Here is a 15173-nt window from a genome sequence, read left to right as displayed (position 1 = left end):
AAGCAATACATTTCCGCCAGATTTCTCTATATCCACATTAATCCAAGCACCACTCCGTGCGCGCCACCACTCGGCGGAACACGGCAATGCTAACAGATGGTACACAGTTTGTGTTTTAAACTTCCCGTGAAAATGGTACCGTGCTTATACCGAAAATATTATACTGATGGACTACATTGACTTTATAAAAATGTTCGCTGACCTTTTACTTTGACTTTAGACTTTGTTAACAAAATAGTGTTTAGCTTACGAATGGATATGGATAACATAGCTCTGTAATCTGTTCAGTGGCCTGCCTCAACATCCGACCGCCTGCTGTGTGCGGAGCTCGAGCGCCCTCACTGTCACACACATGGATTATCTTTACAGCGGAAATCACGTAGCTTGTGACATATCTTTTACAATAACAAGACAAGTCACTGAAGTCGACATTTCACATCCAGGGCTCAAAATCCATTCATTGGTGTGAGAGGGACCATGGGTATACAAGACCCTGTACTGCTTGCATAGGACGATTGTAAGCCGGGTATACAGGATATATCGCTTGAATACTATTAAGTGTATAAAATCTTTGTTGGCCTATGGCCGCAGTGAAATCTTATATCATGGCCCGGCAAACTTTCGATAAAAATTCTCTTTTTGGAATATGTACATGCTTTACAATGTGTGCTTAATGAACATAATAATTCGTAAAGATTTGGTTTTCTGTAGAAAGACCATTGTGAACACGATCACGGCAAAAGTACTTTTAACTATTGGTATTTGGTACTGTGTCCATGAAACCGAGATCACATCGACTTAGAGGAAACGATTGGATTACACATGATCTTCTGTTTACAGAACAATGTTGTTTGTTTAGATAAACAATTTTCCCCAACAATGCCCCTTTTATTGGACAGTTTCTTGTTTAATGCCGGTGTCCATTCAGTCGTCAGAGGGCTCGTTATAAAACCAAAACAGTTATACTGTTGTTGATAAACACTGCATGGAAACTGCGCATGACCAGACTATCATACCCTGGTTAAAAAACCAAAGCAATTTATTAGTAAAGCCCATTTATGCTTACAAAACTGAGCATACATATATCGGTACACAAGGTTTCTAGACAAAAATTGTGTGTCCAGATTTAGACGCTGTGGTGTTGTCAGAAACAGACTAAGTGAGAGTAGACCGGCGAAATGTCGTGGATCTGTTCTGTCATGTTTTGTTTGCTGTATCGATGAAGCATCGGTGTCTTCCTTATAGTGTAGCACAAATCCTTTAATAGAGAGCTGAGGTTGAGCCCGAACCTCGTGCAGAGTGCACCTCAGGGCAGTTAGAGTAATTTTCACGCTCGTGTGTATTCATTTTGAAGCTTATGGAGTGAGTGAAGTTTCAACTGTCTTGTTTTTAAATGAAAATTGAAAATTTTATTTCCCCTATCGAGTCAACACAGGTATGATAGCCATTTTGAAAATCAAACGTCGGTCGGCAAATTTTAGTATTTTGTTTCTCGAGTACCAAATTTGCACGGTGGACACATAATGCTAGTATTTGATTTTGAGAGAGAATGTTTTAAAAATGTCCTTCTTGAGATTGAGTAAAAGTTTAAACTTTTCAGTTTCGGTATATTTCTGTGTAATTTTTCGATGTCTGTCTGTCTGTCTGTCTGTCTGTCTGTTTCTCTCTCTCTCTCTCTCTCTCTCTCTCTCTCTCTCTCTCTCTCTCTTATGTAACTATGTAACTTCAAGATTACTCTACAGTTTTGTTCATTATGTCATATTGCGTACCTTGTCTCGTGAATAGATATATGATTGAACTGTGATATGCATCGATGGAACCTATTGCACAGTAACACTCTACTTGAGGACTCGTACAGCGGTGATGAGTTCATCAAATGCTCTATAGGTTGCCCCTGTGACACATGCGTACACTGAACGCCGAATGAGTTTTTGATGAAAGGTTGATATGTTTGTCTCAATCTGTACAAATAATCTCTGAATCTAGGACAGGCGTACTGAAGTCGGTGGCTCAGTGTAGGTGAGGTACCAATCAAACGTTGTACAATACTATCGGAGATGGACAATGACTAGGATTGGCTGTTTGTCAATTTTTTATGCCGGTCAGTCTGGCCACAAGTATGATATTTCCTTGCCGCTGAGCAGAGTTAATGGAGTAATCAACCCATATCGGTAACACAAAGTCAATTCAGTTCAAACGAGGTACAAACGATCTGGCTGCGCCGGGGCATGTCCTGACTCGCCAGTACATCGCTAGCGTCGATATATGGTCCCCCCTGAATGGGGTTATGTCTAGGCGATGAACTTTACTGGCACATTGAGCGGTTTGTAGATAGAGGGTCTGATGAAGTACAGGGATGATAAAGCATGTACACGTAGACTGTCACAAAAAGAGCGATTAAGATGCGTATCAAAATCGTCCTCGCGATGGAATTGACATGAAGAATGGGGGTGAGGGCGTCTGTCTGAGGGGGTCCTTTCTAGTGAGTGCAATTGGTTGGAGAAGAATAGTCCGGAAAATGTACATTTTAGACGTCGCAACGTTGGTTTTTCTCCAACTTTAAGTAATGATATTCGTACTATTATCATATACCCATGCCCATATTGCTACATCCTAGTGACGTTCACCGTAAAATATCAGCCTTGATATTTCACGGTAAACGTCGAGATATGCACGATGAACGTCATCAGTTTTAGAGTTTTCCCGAACTACATTAGCAGTTCGTTGGTAAACAACGTAAACAACAAAATGGCTGCCGCTCCCTGCCTGCGATGCGATGTCGCCGACGTAAAAACTTGAAGGGCTCGAGGAACACGGGTATTTCTGGTTCCAAAATACGGAAATATCACGTTTAGTCTAGAAATGTTTTCCCATGGTATTTTTTTGGTCAAGTTCTAGCAAACATTCTGCCGTTCGCACGGCGCCGGCACTGCACATGTGCACGGTCTCCTGCGAAACAGGTAGTGATATGGTAGTGAGCGCGTGGCGTGACAGCGATGTGTCGCGCGCGCGACGACTGTTGAAACGGCAATCTAAAGGTTAACTAACAAAATGGCGTCCCCTCTCCGCGCGAGCTCCGTGCCGTACGACGATCGAAAATCAGGATAGATTTAAAGTTGAGCAGTTTTTGATCGGATACAGTTGTAATAGCATATTGCACCTTAAAATGTTCCTTCGGTATGACGATTTTGTATCCCGGTGTCTTTCTTCTTGGGTTTCATCATAGGGGATAGCCTATGTGTCGAGTCCGTCCCAAGGGGTGGGTAGGTGTTTTGTTGTATTGCTAATAAAGGTTTATTCTACAAAACTTTGGTGTTTTGGTCTTGCACTGACCTTGACAATCTTGCGTAGGCCTAAACGTTTTATCAGCATGCTGCATCTATTATCTGACCAGTTTGATTGCCTAATTCGCCAAAGGAAGCAAGGTAGTAAGTGCCTAATTTGCCAAAGTAAGCAAGGTACCTTGCTGGTACGTTCGTTGTTGACTTTGTCAAAGTTAATCCGGTGATAATCTGGTGACAGCGTCCACAGATTAGTAATTTATCCTTGCTTACTTTGGCAAATTAGGCACTCAAACTCATCAGATAATAGACTAAATTACTACCTTGCTTGCTTTGGCGAATTAGGCAATCAAACTGGTCAGATAATAGATGCAGCATGCTGATAAAACGTTTACGCAAGATTGTCAAGGGCAGTGCAAGACCAAAACACCAAAGTTTGGTAGAATAAACCTTTATTAGCAATACAACAAAACACCTACCCACCCCTGGGGACGGACATATAGGCTATCCCCTATGGTTTCATTGAGATATGGACGACTTGCAGCGATGTCGCGCGTGATGTTGACATCTTCGTCGTATACTTTATGAATGAAGCCTGTTCACATAAACATTCTGATATTTATGCGCAAGGCGTAATAAAGTAAAGCCTCAAAATTTAAGGTTTTTCGTTCTATTAGTAAAAATTCCCTAAAATTATGGGCATGGGTAGGCCTATATGATAAATCGGTTATTACCCAATATCGCCTGTTCCTTGTGTCGTATCAGCATTCGTGTCATTTGTGCTGCGTCAGACACTCGACTTCGTCTCGTGTCTGACGCAGCACAAATGACACTCATGCTGATACGACACAGGAACAGGCGATATTGGGTATGTAATAATATCCGTACTAATGTTGCACATCTTTTGGCCTTGAGAATCCATTCACCTGAGGTGACGGTACACGCTGCTGGTCAGGGCTGCTGGTACTACAATACATCAAACGCAACTCCCAAGCCCAGAGCTCCGTGTGAACTGTGACCTAATAATTGCTGTGCCGACATGCTTCTTTCCACCTGCACTGCGCATGTTGGAACACTTACAGAAAAGGTCTGTTAGTTTCGCATGACGGCACGTCAGTGGCGAGGCCGACCTTTCATGAACGCCCAGGGTCGCCTCACAAACACCTGGATATTTACCGTGAGCTCCTGTGGGATATATACGATCATTCAGAATGGTGTTGTTTTCCTTGCGCGTTCGTCCCCATAGAAACATCAAACACTTGACAACTTAAAACCAATGTATTCTTTTTGAAAACGCAAGTTATCTGAAAGAAGTCATCTGATATGGTAGTCACGATGTGAAACACTAGAAATGCTGAATCGGACAGCATTCGTCATTTTCAGACTCAACCGTGTGACCTATCAATCTGAATTTCAAGTTTCAAAAACACGGGTCCTCCTACCGTACCGATTTATCTATGTTTATATCACGTTTATTGATCCAACTATATTCCAGTAAAGTCAATCAAAATTGTTGCATTGTTCCCTGATCGCGACAGGGTAAGAGACTCAGTAGGTAATAAAGCCTCGAAAGACAACTTTAAAGAGCGAGTTTTCCAAATAATTAGGAACGACCGTACCATTAAGTTGTGATCTTTTATGTGATGCAAAATACAATATCGTATTACTCATTCACCAGGAATTCAGTCATGTGGTTGGGAACATGGCAGAACGCATTTCAGTTTATCGTGTTACTCATCACTGTTAACGCGTCAAAGTGTAACATGTATTACATTGTAGATTTCAGAACCTGATAACTGCTTACTTCCAAATGACTAGCCGCCATTACAAACACTCGTTGACGGTTTCAACAAGCGGTGTTTTATGGCACTGCGTGTGTGGTTTCTTGCTATAGCTTCTCAACTAAAGCGGACCAAATAGAAAATTTTAGTTTCGTTGTGCGTTTGCAAACTCATAATGGGAGTTTACTACATGCGATACGGCTAACTGTCAAAATCTTTGCAACTATATCATAGGCCGATTAAAACTCGATATGGCTTTAACACACCCGACCTCAATGACCTGGAACACAATTGCAGCCAGACACGAAAATATGAACCCACGGCCTTTTAAATCATGGTTATCACGTGATGATTGGCTCCAATGGGATGAAGTCTCGTTCTGAAAAGGCGATTGCTGATTGGTGCAACCATGGTTACGGCCATCCTGGCAACCCATATAAAGTCTAGAGTGGTTTATGCTCTGTTCAAACTTCGACTCACAATCCTGTATCGTAAGGGACATCGTGAGTGAATCCGTGAGAAATCCGCCGTTTTACAACCACCTTTTATCACTTACAGAAAAACTTAACCTGTAAATATGGTAAGTGAATTTCTGCTTCTAAATTTGAACGCTTCTTTAGATTTTAAATGACGCCTAAAAATTATTTCTTTGAAGATTTTCATGAAAGAGATTTTGATTTATGTATTAACTGACCACCTGTCGGGTTCCGCTGCACTGCAAAACTATGTCTGATCATGGAAAGGCATGAAAGATCTTCATCTGTAGCCTAATTGAGGGGAACGAAAAGAAGGATAGAAACATGATAAATCTATTTTCAGGCGACTCGAAGATGTTTGGGGGTGGGTTTCGTTTCAGTTACAGCTCAAGCAGCCATAGTTGTCGGGTCGTTTCATAGCCCAGACGCGAGGTATGACATTGTTGAACAGGTGCAATAGACGTCAGTCAGTGTGTTGCAATAGGCGTACTTGTCACCATATTGCCAGTATGAGTGTGCAATGTTAACCCTGATGTATCTGTAGCATTGCAACCTATTAAAGAAAACGACGGCAGTTGGACGATCACTTAAGACCCTATCCATACGTTTCCTCCTCTAGCGTGAGTGTATCTCCATCCACGTTGGTCAAGCCGGTGTCCAGATCGGTAATGCCTGCTGGGAGTTGTACTGTCTGGAGCACGGCATCCAGCCTGATGGTCAGATGCCAAGTGACAAGACCATCGGTGGTGGTGACGACTCCTTCAACACCTTCTTCAGCGAGACCGGTGCCGGCAAGCACGTCCCCCGTGCCGTCTTCGTCGACTTGGAGCCCACGGTAGTCGGTGAGTAATCACAAAATGAAATCGGGATGTGATTTCCGTTTTTCGGCCTGTAGATTGCTGGTCGGGAAGTGTTTGGAATTATGAGAGGAAGTCGATCTACAAATCATAATGTGCCATTAAGCTCACTTGGGAGTGGCACAGGGAAATTCGTAAAATTTTAATGAATCTATCAACTTTCCAGGTGCAAAACTGCACCTTGCAACAACACAAAGCTGCCCGGGCGTTTCAAATCCAATAACAGCGTGATTAAATTTCAGATGAGGTCCGCACCGGCACATACCGTCAGCTTTTCCACCCTGAGCAGCTGATCACCGGCAAGGAAGACGCCGCCAACAACTATGCCCGTGGTCACTACACCATTGGTAAGGAAATCATCGACCTGGTCCTGGACAGAGTACGAAAACTGGTGAGTTAATTTCTACTTAGCTTAAAGTGTCTTCATCGACGCAAAGGCACGTTTTGCAATCTCAGTCAATAGCCTTTAATATTGATCGGCTGGGTAATTTAATGAAATACTTTGACCCCTTAGCAAACAAAAGCCCCGCATACGTCTTTGTCTTTGTTGCAAAGTACATCGTCTGGTTCCCTTATCGAAAGGAGAACAACCAACAGACTATAGCACAACACTTTACATTTAATTTTGCTAATATTTTAATAACTTCAACTTCCTCTGTGAATACTCGATCGGCGCGAATGAAGCACATTTTAAGTCTATCAGTTCCCTGCTTGTCGACGCAATGTGATTAACCAATGACGAGTAACATTTTTCCTGATAAAGAACACACTTTTGAACCCGTAAACCTAATATGTAATCCATAAAGAACAAGTGGTGATTATGTATTCCGTTATACCAACGTATCTTGATTGCTTAATGGTGTCACTGTTTAGACCAATGGATTTACTGTGCCGAAAAGGGATTCGGTTTAGATTTCTAGCGTACACCATAGTGCTTCCAGGGTCGTGCCCTTATCAAATTGCCAAGGGGGACATAACCAAGTTTAGTTAGGCTTTTAGTAATTTACATTAATTTGCATTTGTAGTGTGCAGTGAGGAAAATTCGGGAGGGGGGCCCAGCAGGCTACGGCCCTGGTTTCAGGGTCTATATTTCTAGTCTTTGCGTCAATGTATATTACTGTGACATAAACCTGGCCTGGTATATACTACCGGTAGGATAATACATTGCATATGAAATGAATTAAATGATTGACGCACCAAATGCAATTTGCATCTACCTTGTTGGCGTGAATTCAATCGATTGATCAAAAATTAATGCAAATTTTAAAAAAAAGCCAAAAATCTTCTTTTCATGCGGCAGCCGTGGTGGAGAGACTGCAATGCAGTGCCAGTGGACACATTGTAAAATCTTATGAGAGTGTTCGATTGCCCTCTAGTTTCACCACAACATGCGATTGCTAAATGGTTCCCTATACTCTTGTGAAACCCCTCGACGTGACGGGGTCATGTAAGGTGTTGAAATGGTGACCAAATACTTCCGTTATACACTGAAAAAGATCAAAGTTTGCTTATTGCCTGATCGGGCGTACTTTGACTAAGTGTCGGTAGAAACGTCACTTATTGGCCACTGACTACAAAAAATTAGTTTCACGCCATTATTGTAGAGCAAGCAAATTTCTTTATATTAATAGAGAATGCAAGAACACTGAATATAAATGTTGGTTAAAACAGAAATATTTTGTCTATGACTCTCATTGCCGAAGTAAATCCCTAAAATCTCTCTCTCCCTCTCTCTCTCTCTCTCTCTCTCTCTCTCTCTCTCTCTCTCTCTCTCTCCAGGCTGACCAATGTACCGGTCTCCAAGGTTTCCTGATCTTCCACAGCTTCGGTGGTGGTACCGGCTCTGGATTCTCTTCCCTGTTGATGGAACGTCTGTCTGTTGACTACGGTAAGAAATCCAAGCTGGAGTTTGCCGTCTACCCAGCTCCACAGGTCTCCACTGCAGTGGTTGAACCCTACAACTCCATCTTGACCACACATACCACCTTGGAGCACTCTGACTGTGCTTTCATGGTTGACAACGAAGCCATCTACGATATCTGTCGTCGTAATCTTGACATCGAGCGTCCAACCTACACCAACTTGAACCGTCTCATTGCTCAGATTGTATCCTCCATCACTGCGTCCTTGCGTTTTGATGGCGCCCTCAACGTCGACTTGACAGAGTTCCAGACCAACTTGGTGCCTTACCCACGTATCCACTTCCCACTGGCTACCTATGCACCAGTCATCTCTGCCGAGAAGGCCTATCATGAACAACTCACCGTTGCCGAAATCACCAATGCTTGCTTCGAGCCAGCCAACCAGATGGTAAAATGCGACCCACGTCACGGCAAGTACATGGCCTGCTGTATGTTGTACCGTGGTGATGTTGTACCAAAAGACGTCAATGCAGCCATCGCCACCATCAAGACCAAACGTACCATCCAGTTCGTCGACTGGTGTCCAACTGGTTTCAAAGTGGGTATCAACTACCAACCACCAACCGTTGTACCAGGTGGTGACTTGGCCAAGGTACAGCGTGCCGTCTGCATGTTGAGCAACACCACAGCCATCGCCGAGGCCTGGGCTCGTCTTGACCACAAGTTCGACTTGATGTACGCCAAGCGTGCTTTCGTCCACTGGTACGTGGGTGAGGGTATGGAGGAAGGTGAATTCTCCGAGGCCCGTGAAGATTTGGCAGCTCTGGAGAAGGACTACGAAGAAGTCGGTGTCGACTCCGTCGAGGGTGAAGGCGAAGAAGAGGGAGAGGAGTATTAGACTCGAAACAAAAGAGAAAAGTGAAAAAAGAGCGATTATTTGCGAGAGTTAAATCTACCTTGATACGTGTGACAACAATATAGAGTACACCTTGAGAAAGACTTTTCCTTTTTGAACTTCAAACTCAAATTGGTCATGATTTTCCTGTGAAAATGTAAGATAAAATTAGTGACATTGATCGATGTAAGTGAACGGATAGAATTAGAATCGTGTTTCCATGGCGGCGTCTACACTAACCTACTCCTCTCCACACTGTACCTAAGCTTGTTTTTTCTCAAATAAAATATTTTTTTCTCACAATTGCTGTAAAACCGATTTGTTAGCATGGTATGATAAACTGCGACTTTTCTATGCCTACTTTGTTGAGTAATATGGCAATAAAATAATTTTACTTTCGAATAATGATGATAGCAATCTTGCCTAGTCAACTTTGTAACGGTCCTTGTTAAAGGGCGTTACCATTTTGACGGCCGATGTCATCTGCGCATGTATACCATATGAAATATGATAGCCCAAACATGGGACTATGTGCCCGAGGGCAGGTGACCATTTGCCCGACGTAAGGAGGGCAAATTGTCTCCTGCCCCGAGGGTACATAGTCCCATGTTGGGCTATAATATTTTTATTACATGCTCTCTTACACAGTTTTCACTCGAAAATTTAAATTTATTGGCAAATGATAATCCAATGCTTTTATTCCATCTTAGAAGAAAATCCGTTAAAAATGGAACGATTTTCATCATCGAATGGCGCAATGATATATTTAAACTACTGTTATGCGGTTTATCAATTTTTTCTGCAAAATTTTCCAAAACCGGATTTCCTGTGCAAAACATGAAATTTCGACATTTTTACATCAAAAAGTTGTCAAGTTGAAAATAGTTCCGGTTCACTTTCAGTCCAATGATGACTATGCGGCCCGCGACGTCATCGACGAGTTACCATTGAATCCTATGGAGCGCGCGACGTTCGATATACGAGGCATGTAATAAACATCATCGGTGTGCGACAAAGGTTTATACCGCGCGTAGCTATCGGTTACTAGAGTAAGAAATTACTACCAAAATTTCAAGTTAGCTTTTACACTATGTAAAATGCATATGAACACAGGGATGTTGCTGTTAAAAATTGCGTGTGAATATCAGGACAGATGCTCCCCAACTGATTGGAGCTATGGTGAGGGGTGAGGGACAGGGCTTGGGGAGAGCCCGGGTGCCTTGTGGATAATTGGTAATTGCACTGAACCAACATGGGATTACTGTGCCTTTGTTGTGTTTTCAGGAGTTTTTGAGGCAATAATTGGAAACTCTCCTGCCTTATTTTGAAGCTTTCGAAAGGCATGATATTTATACAAACTCACACGAATTATTGCCAACGCGTTGGCTAGGGACTCCGGGAGCAACGCACGTATACGCTAACACATCAACGCTGTCTTTAGAAAGGAAGTGTAAACACGAATACTTGTTACGGCTACTGTGTCGTCCATGCCTCCCTCACCGTTCACATGTTATTGTTCCGTTGATAGTTATTTACTTCTAATTTGATGGGAATTGATCTTACTTTGGTTGCTGGTAGAGTTAAGTTAGCCGTCGAGTCATTGATGTCCCTTTCCTGTTAATGCATTCCACAAATGAATGATGAAGGATGTGATGATGAAAGCACAAGGAGAACGGCGATGCAATTGCAACTCATCGAAGTCCGCCAGGAAACGCCGATTGCGGCAAGAATAGCAACCTGTACAAGAGCAATCCAATTTTCAGTTTGATTTAAACCTATAGGTGTGTACAGAGGTATATGATCTGAAAATTATGCCAAGCTAAAATGTCACGCATGCGCTTTACTTATGTGTTAAAATTGACCAAGACGAAGTCAATTGTTAGACTTTGTCGCCCACCCCAATACCGTGAGAAATTTGCTAACATTGTGAATTGTTTGGGCTTGTGACACAGATACAACTCCTCCGGTCATCTTCAACGTCTTCATGGACTATTTTTTATTTTTTTAAAAGTTTCTCATACAGTAACCCCATGTTTGGCGATACACAATAATATTGCCGGCATAAATACCTTCTCTCCAAGGCGTTCCCATTTCTGTGGTCAGCAATGGTACAGGCTGGCGCAATCTCAGAGGTGTTTTTTACTCCATTTTTTTACTAAGTAACACTGTTAGAACACTCCAAAGGGGGGGGGGCGGAAAGAGGGACAATCTCCCTAATCGGAAAGTTTGAGAAATTGATGTGTGCGATGGTGCAATCTGAGAGGTGTTTCAGTTTGTTTTGCACTCGGTAAAATTGTTTGAAAATGACATTTAGCACTGATATTTTTATTACATTTTTGCATGATCAGTGTTTGAATCAATTCAACAGCAGAACGATGACAATACATGTTATGAAAACATTTACACATATTTCAATTGCCGGAGATTGAAGACCAGAGAATATGAGTAAATGGAAAAATCTGTGACCGTCTTGTGTCATTCTCTAGCTGCCAGTTTCTAGTGGCAAGCAGAATAGCTGCAGTTTCTAATGGAAAGCCTGAATAGGGCATAGTTAAATTTCAAAATAGGTATTGAACTGAAGTCAATTAAAATATATATTTCTGTGATAATAAAGGATGAATTCATAACAGTTCAGTTTTGTCATAGATCCTGTGAAATATTTAGAAATTGATGTGTGCATTGGTGCAGTCTGGTGCATTCTGAGCGGCGTTTTAAATTAGATTTTTTTTACTAGTACAACTGTTAGGAGAGTGAGAGAGCGGTGTCCCCCTCTCGCATCGAAAATTTTGAGAAATTGAAGTGTGCAATGGTGCAATCTGAGAGGTGTTTCAATTTATTTCGACCAAAAATTTAAGTAACCCCCTTCTTCCTCTTCACATTTCGAGTACCCCCTTGAAGTTTTTAATTTTTGCAGTGACCCCCTTCACATTCCTCCGACCCCCAGTCCGTAAATAATGACGGCTCCCTAAGACGTTTTGTATTCATCTTTACAACATGGAGAATAGAATATTATATCTTGCTGCAGTGCGAAAAACTTAATTTACCAGATCATATTGCAATCTGCAAATTGAACGATATAGTCATTACATGTAACTACGCCTCAACAACGTTTGCTTGTTACAGAATAGGCAAGAAATTGAACAGATTTTTGTTCATTTCCCACCGTTTTCAAAACCTTTCCATATTATGTGAAAAACGGAGAATTTTTTGTCAAAGTGCCAGGTATGTAGGGTACCGGAAATCGACAAGTGATTGGCCAAGTGAGGGCTCACAATCGAAGTGCTAGCGAATATGAGGGCTTGAAGTGAGGGCCCTCTCTTTCAAAGTGCGAGCGACAGTGAGGGTGTGAAGTGAGGGTCTGTACATCATTAGTGCTGGTCAGCATTTATTTCATCACCTTGATCGAATGAACACTTATGTTCAAAGTCACTCCTAAAACCGCAATACGATCTCCATGAAGGTACAGTGCTGTGTTAGCGAACGGCTGACTGAATTCATCACTGAAGTCCCGGAATGGAAATTATCGAAACACACTTATTTCCAAACACTATAGAAGTTGATATATTCGTCCAAATAAAAATATGAATAAGGGAGCCGTCATTATTTCCGGCCTGAGGGTGGGAGGAATTTCAGCGGAAACTCCGAAATTTCGAGTACCTCCCTGCCAACCATGATGAATTTGAGTAACTTCCGTCTCTAACTCAGAATTTTGACTGACCCCCGTTAGAAAAGTTAAATACCAACAGATGTATTTGTAAAATTACAAAAATTCAGCAATAGTGAAAACCTTTCAAGTCTTGATGTTTCCTGCTAGATTATCGTCGGTTATCTCATGACGGTTGAAAAAGGTGAAGCGAACAAAATGAAATTCATAGTGACAACAAAATACAGAGTAAAAGCTCACGCTATAACCATTATCAAACCATCTAGTATTCTTTAATTTGGATGGGTATCATGACAGGGTTTTCACTAAGATATCTGACTGGGCGGAATTTCAAAGCATATGGGGGAGAACATGTAAGAGGCTAAGGGGGAAAGTGTCAGAGGGGGTGTCCCCTATCTTGCGTGGAAAATTTTGAGAAATTCATATTTCGAAAAATTTTAATCATGGGCTAGTGAGTGCTATTGTGTGTCTGTTTATCATTTGTGCGTCTTTCAGTTATATTTCATCTGTTCTCTTTGCGAGGAGCCAAGCTTTGATTTAGCACAGCTTTGTAAGCTTAGATAGGAGAAAATCAATGTAATACGTATACCAATCGCCTAACTCTCAACATTTTATGTGTTTTGAATTCTTGTTAATCCCATAATAAGAATTACATTAATCTCAACTGTTCTCCATCGTTTGTTGCTCCTCTACACAAGCAGGTCTACATCCACGGTCAAGGGAGCCCTCATGTGGCCTTCTAGTTTACGAGGTTGATGACAACTTTAACACGTATCAGTGAATTTTCTTTGTTAATCTCCACTACCTCGTAACTCCAAATGAAATCACGGAAATGTATCAAAATGTTTAGAAATGGCCATACTTAAGGTATCTTGTCAACGGACCCTGTTTTTTCAGGTCTTTCGAGGCAAATGTTGGCATGGCTGCACGTGCAATCACTGAGATTTTTTCTAATTCTGATGTTAATAGGCCTATTAAGAATTTGTCAGAATAAAGTCATCACAAAGCATTCCATTGTGGATATAATGACAATATCAGGCTTTTGTGATTATCAGCCACTGATGATGTACATGTAGTTGTAGGTATCGTGTGTTATGAAATCGGCAGTTTATACCGTTTGGGGCATCGTCCGCTCGGACCAATCCGTTACTTCCCACCAACGTCTGGTTTCGGGGAGCACCCAGCTGACCGGACATGAGACCTTGGCAAGCGAAGATGTGTTAGGGGATATGCTCACAGTCTTTTTTCATACTAGACTCTATTCATGTTTGCCAAAACATCCTTGCAGCCTTTTTGTGTTTATGTTCTTTTCGTCTGAACTCAGGCATAGACTCTCGAGTTTTTCTCGAGGGTCTATGACTCAGGCAAACAAAGGTGGTTTTCCCGCATGCTCGCGTAAGTAGCGAACACGACCGAACAACGGTTATGTTATCTTGCTGCGTTGCACCCAGTCTTCTGCGTGGATTCGCTCTGAATAGCATTTGCAAAGACCAAATTTTTTTCGAATTAAACCTAGGACACAAACAAGCCATATGTTCGAATTCGAATCCGCTACAATATATATTACAGCCCAAAAACTATGTGCCCGAGGTTAGGTGACCATTTGCCTGACGTAAGGAGGGCAAATGGTCTCCTACCTCGAGGTTACATGGTCTCATGATTGGGCTAAAAAGGTTTTTATTACATGCCTCTCTCTGACATAATTTTTTCTCCATTTTTTGTTTGGGTTTACATACAAATGACAATTATATGCTTTATTTCCATTTTAAACGAAGATCTGTTGAAAAAATAGGACGATATTCATCATCGGAGGGCTCATTGATATATTTAAATCGCACTGTTATTCGGTTTATCGATTTATTTGGCATAGTTTTGTAAAAACTGTATTTCCCAAGTAAAAGATGTAATTTTGGTCACATTTTAATCCTGAACGACGTTGTCAAGTTGAAAATAGTTCCGGTTCACTTTCAGCCAAATGATGACTATGTGGCCTGCGACGTCATCAACGATGTAAATTATCAAGGAATGGCCTTACATCGCCATGAAACCGTCGCGTCCTGTCTGGTATAAGCCATCTTCGTTTACACCAGTGTTAACTTGAAGACAGTCCGCCCTGACCCAGCTTGGTCCTGACTAAAATTAAAAACCTCGAATTTAAGATGGAGCACATTACTAGTGCTTTCATACAAACGCCCAGAGCTTCAATCTCCTAATCATAGCAATGGCTCTACTGCTGAATAAAGGCGTTGTAATGGTGAATTGCCATCTTGTGGTTTTCACTACATTCTATGATTTCGACATTTTAGCTATCGTCTGCACGACGGCGTGTCGACATAGATACAATTTATAGTCGTATA

The 15173-nt window shown here is 41.8% G+C and overlaps 1 protein-coding gene across 1 annotated transcript; it reads left to right on the top strand.

Moving 5' to 3' along the window:
* Positions 1-5502: 5502 nt before the first annotated feature.
* On the top strand, positions 5503-9455 carry LOC139141991 (tubulin alpha-1A chain-like). The gene is made up of 4 exons (XM_070711775.1): positions 5503-5642; positions 6158-6380; positions 6638-6786; positions 8175-9455. Exons 1-4 carry the CDS (start codon positions 5640-5642, stop codon positions 9153-9155), a joined length of 1356 nt encoding a protein of 451 aa, XP_070567876.1. The 5' UTR covers positions 5503-5639; the 3' UTR covers positions 9156-9455.
* The last annotated feature ends 5718 nt before the right edge of the window (positions 9456-15173 follow it).

This window comes from Ptychodera flava, chromosome 10, assembly GCF_041260155.1.
Source record: "Ptychodera flava strain L36383 chromosome 10, AS_Pfla_20210202, whole genome shotgun sequence".
NCBI lineage: Eukaryota > Metazoa > Hemichordata > Enteropneusta > Ptychoderidae > Ptychodera > Ptychodera flava.
This window is presented reverse-complemented; position numbering and strand designations above follow the sequence as displayed.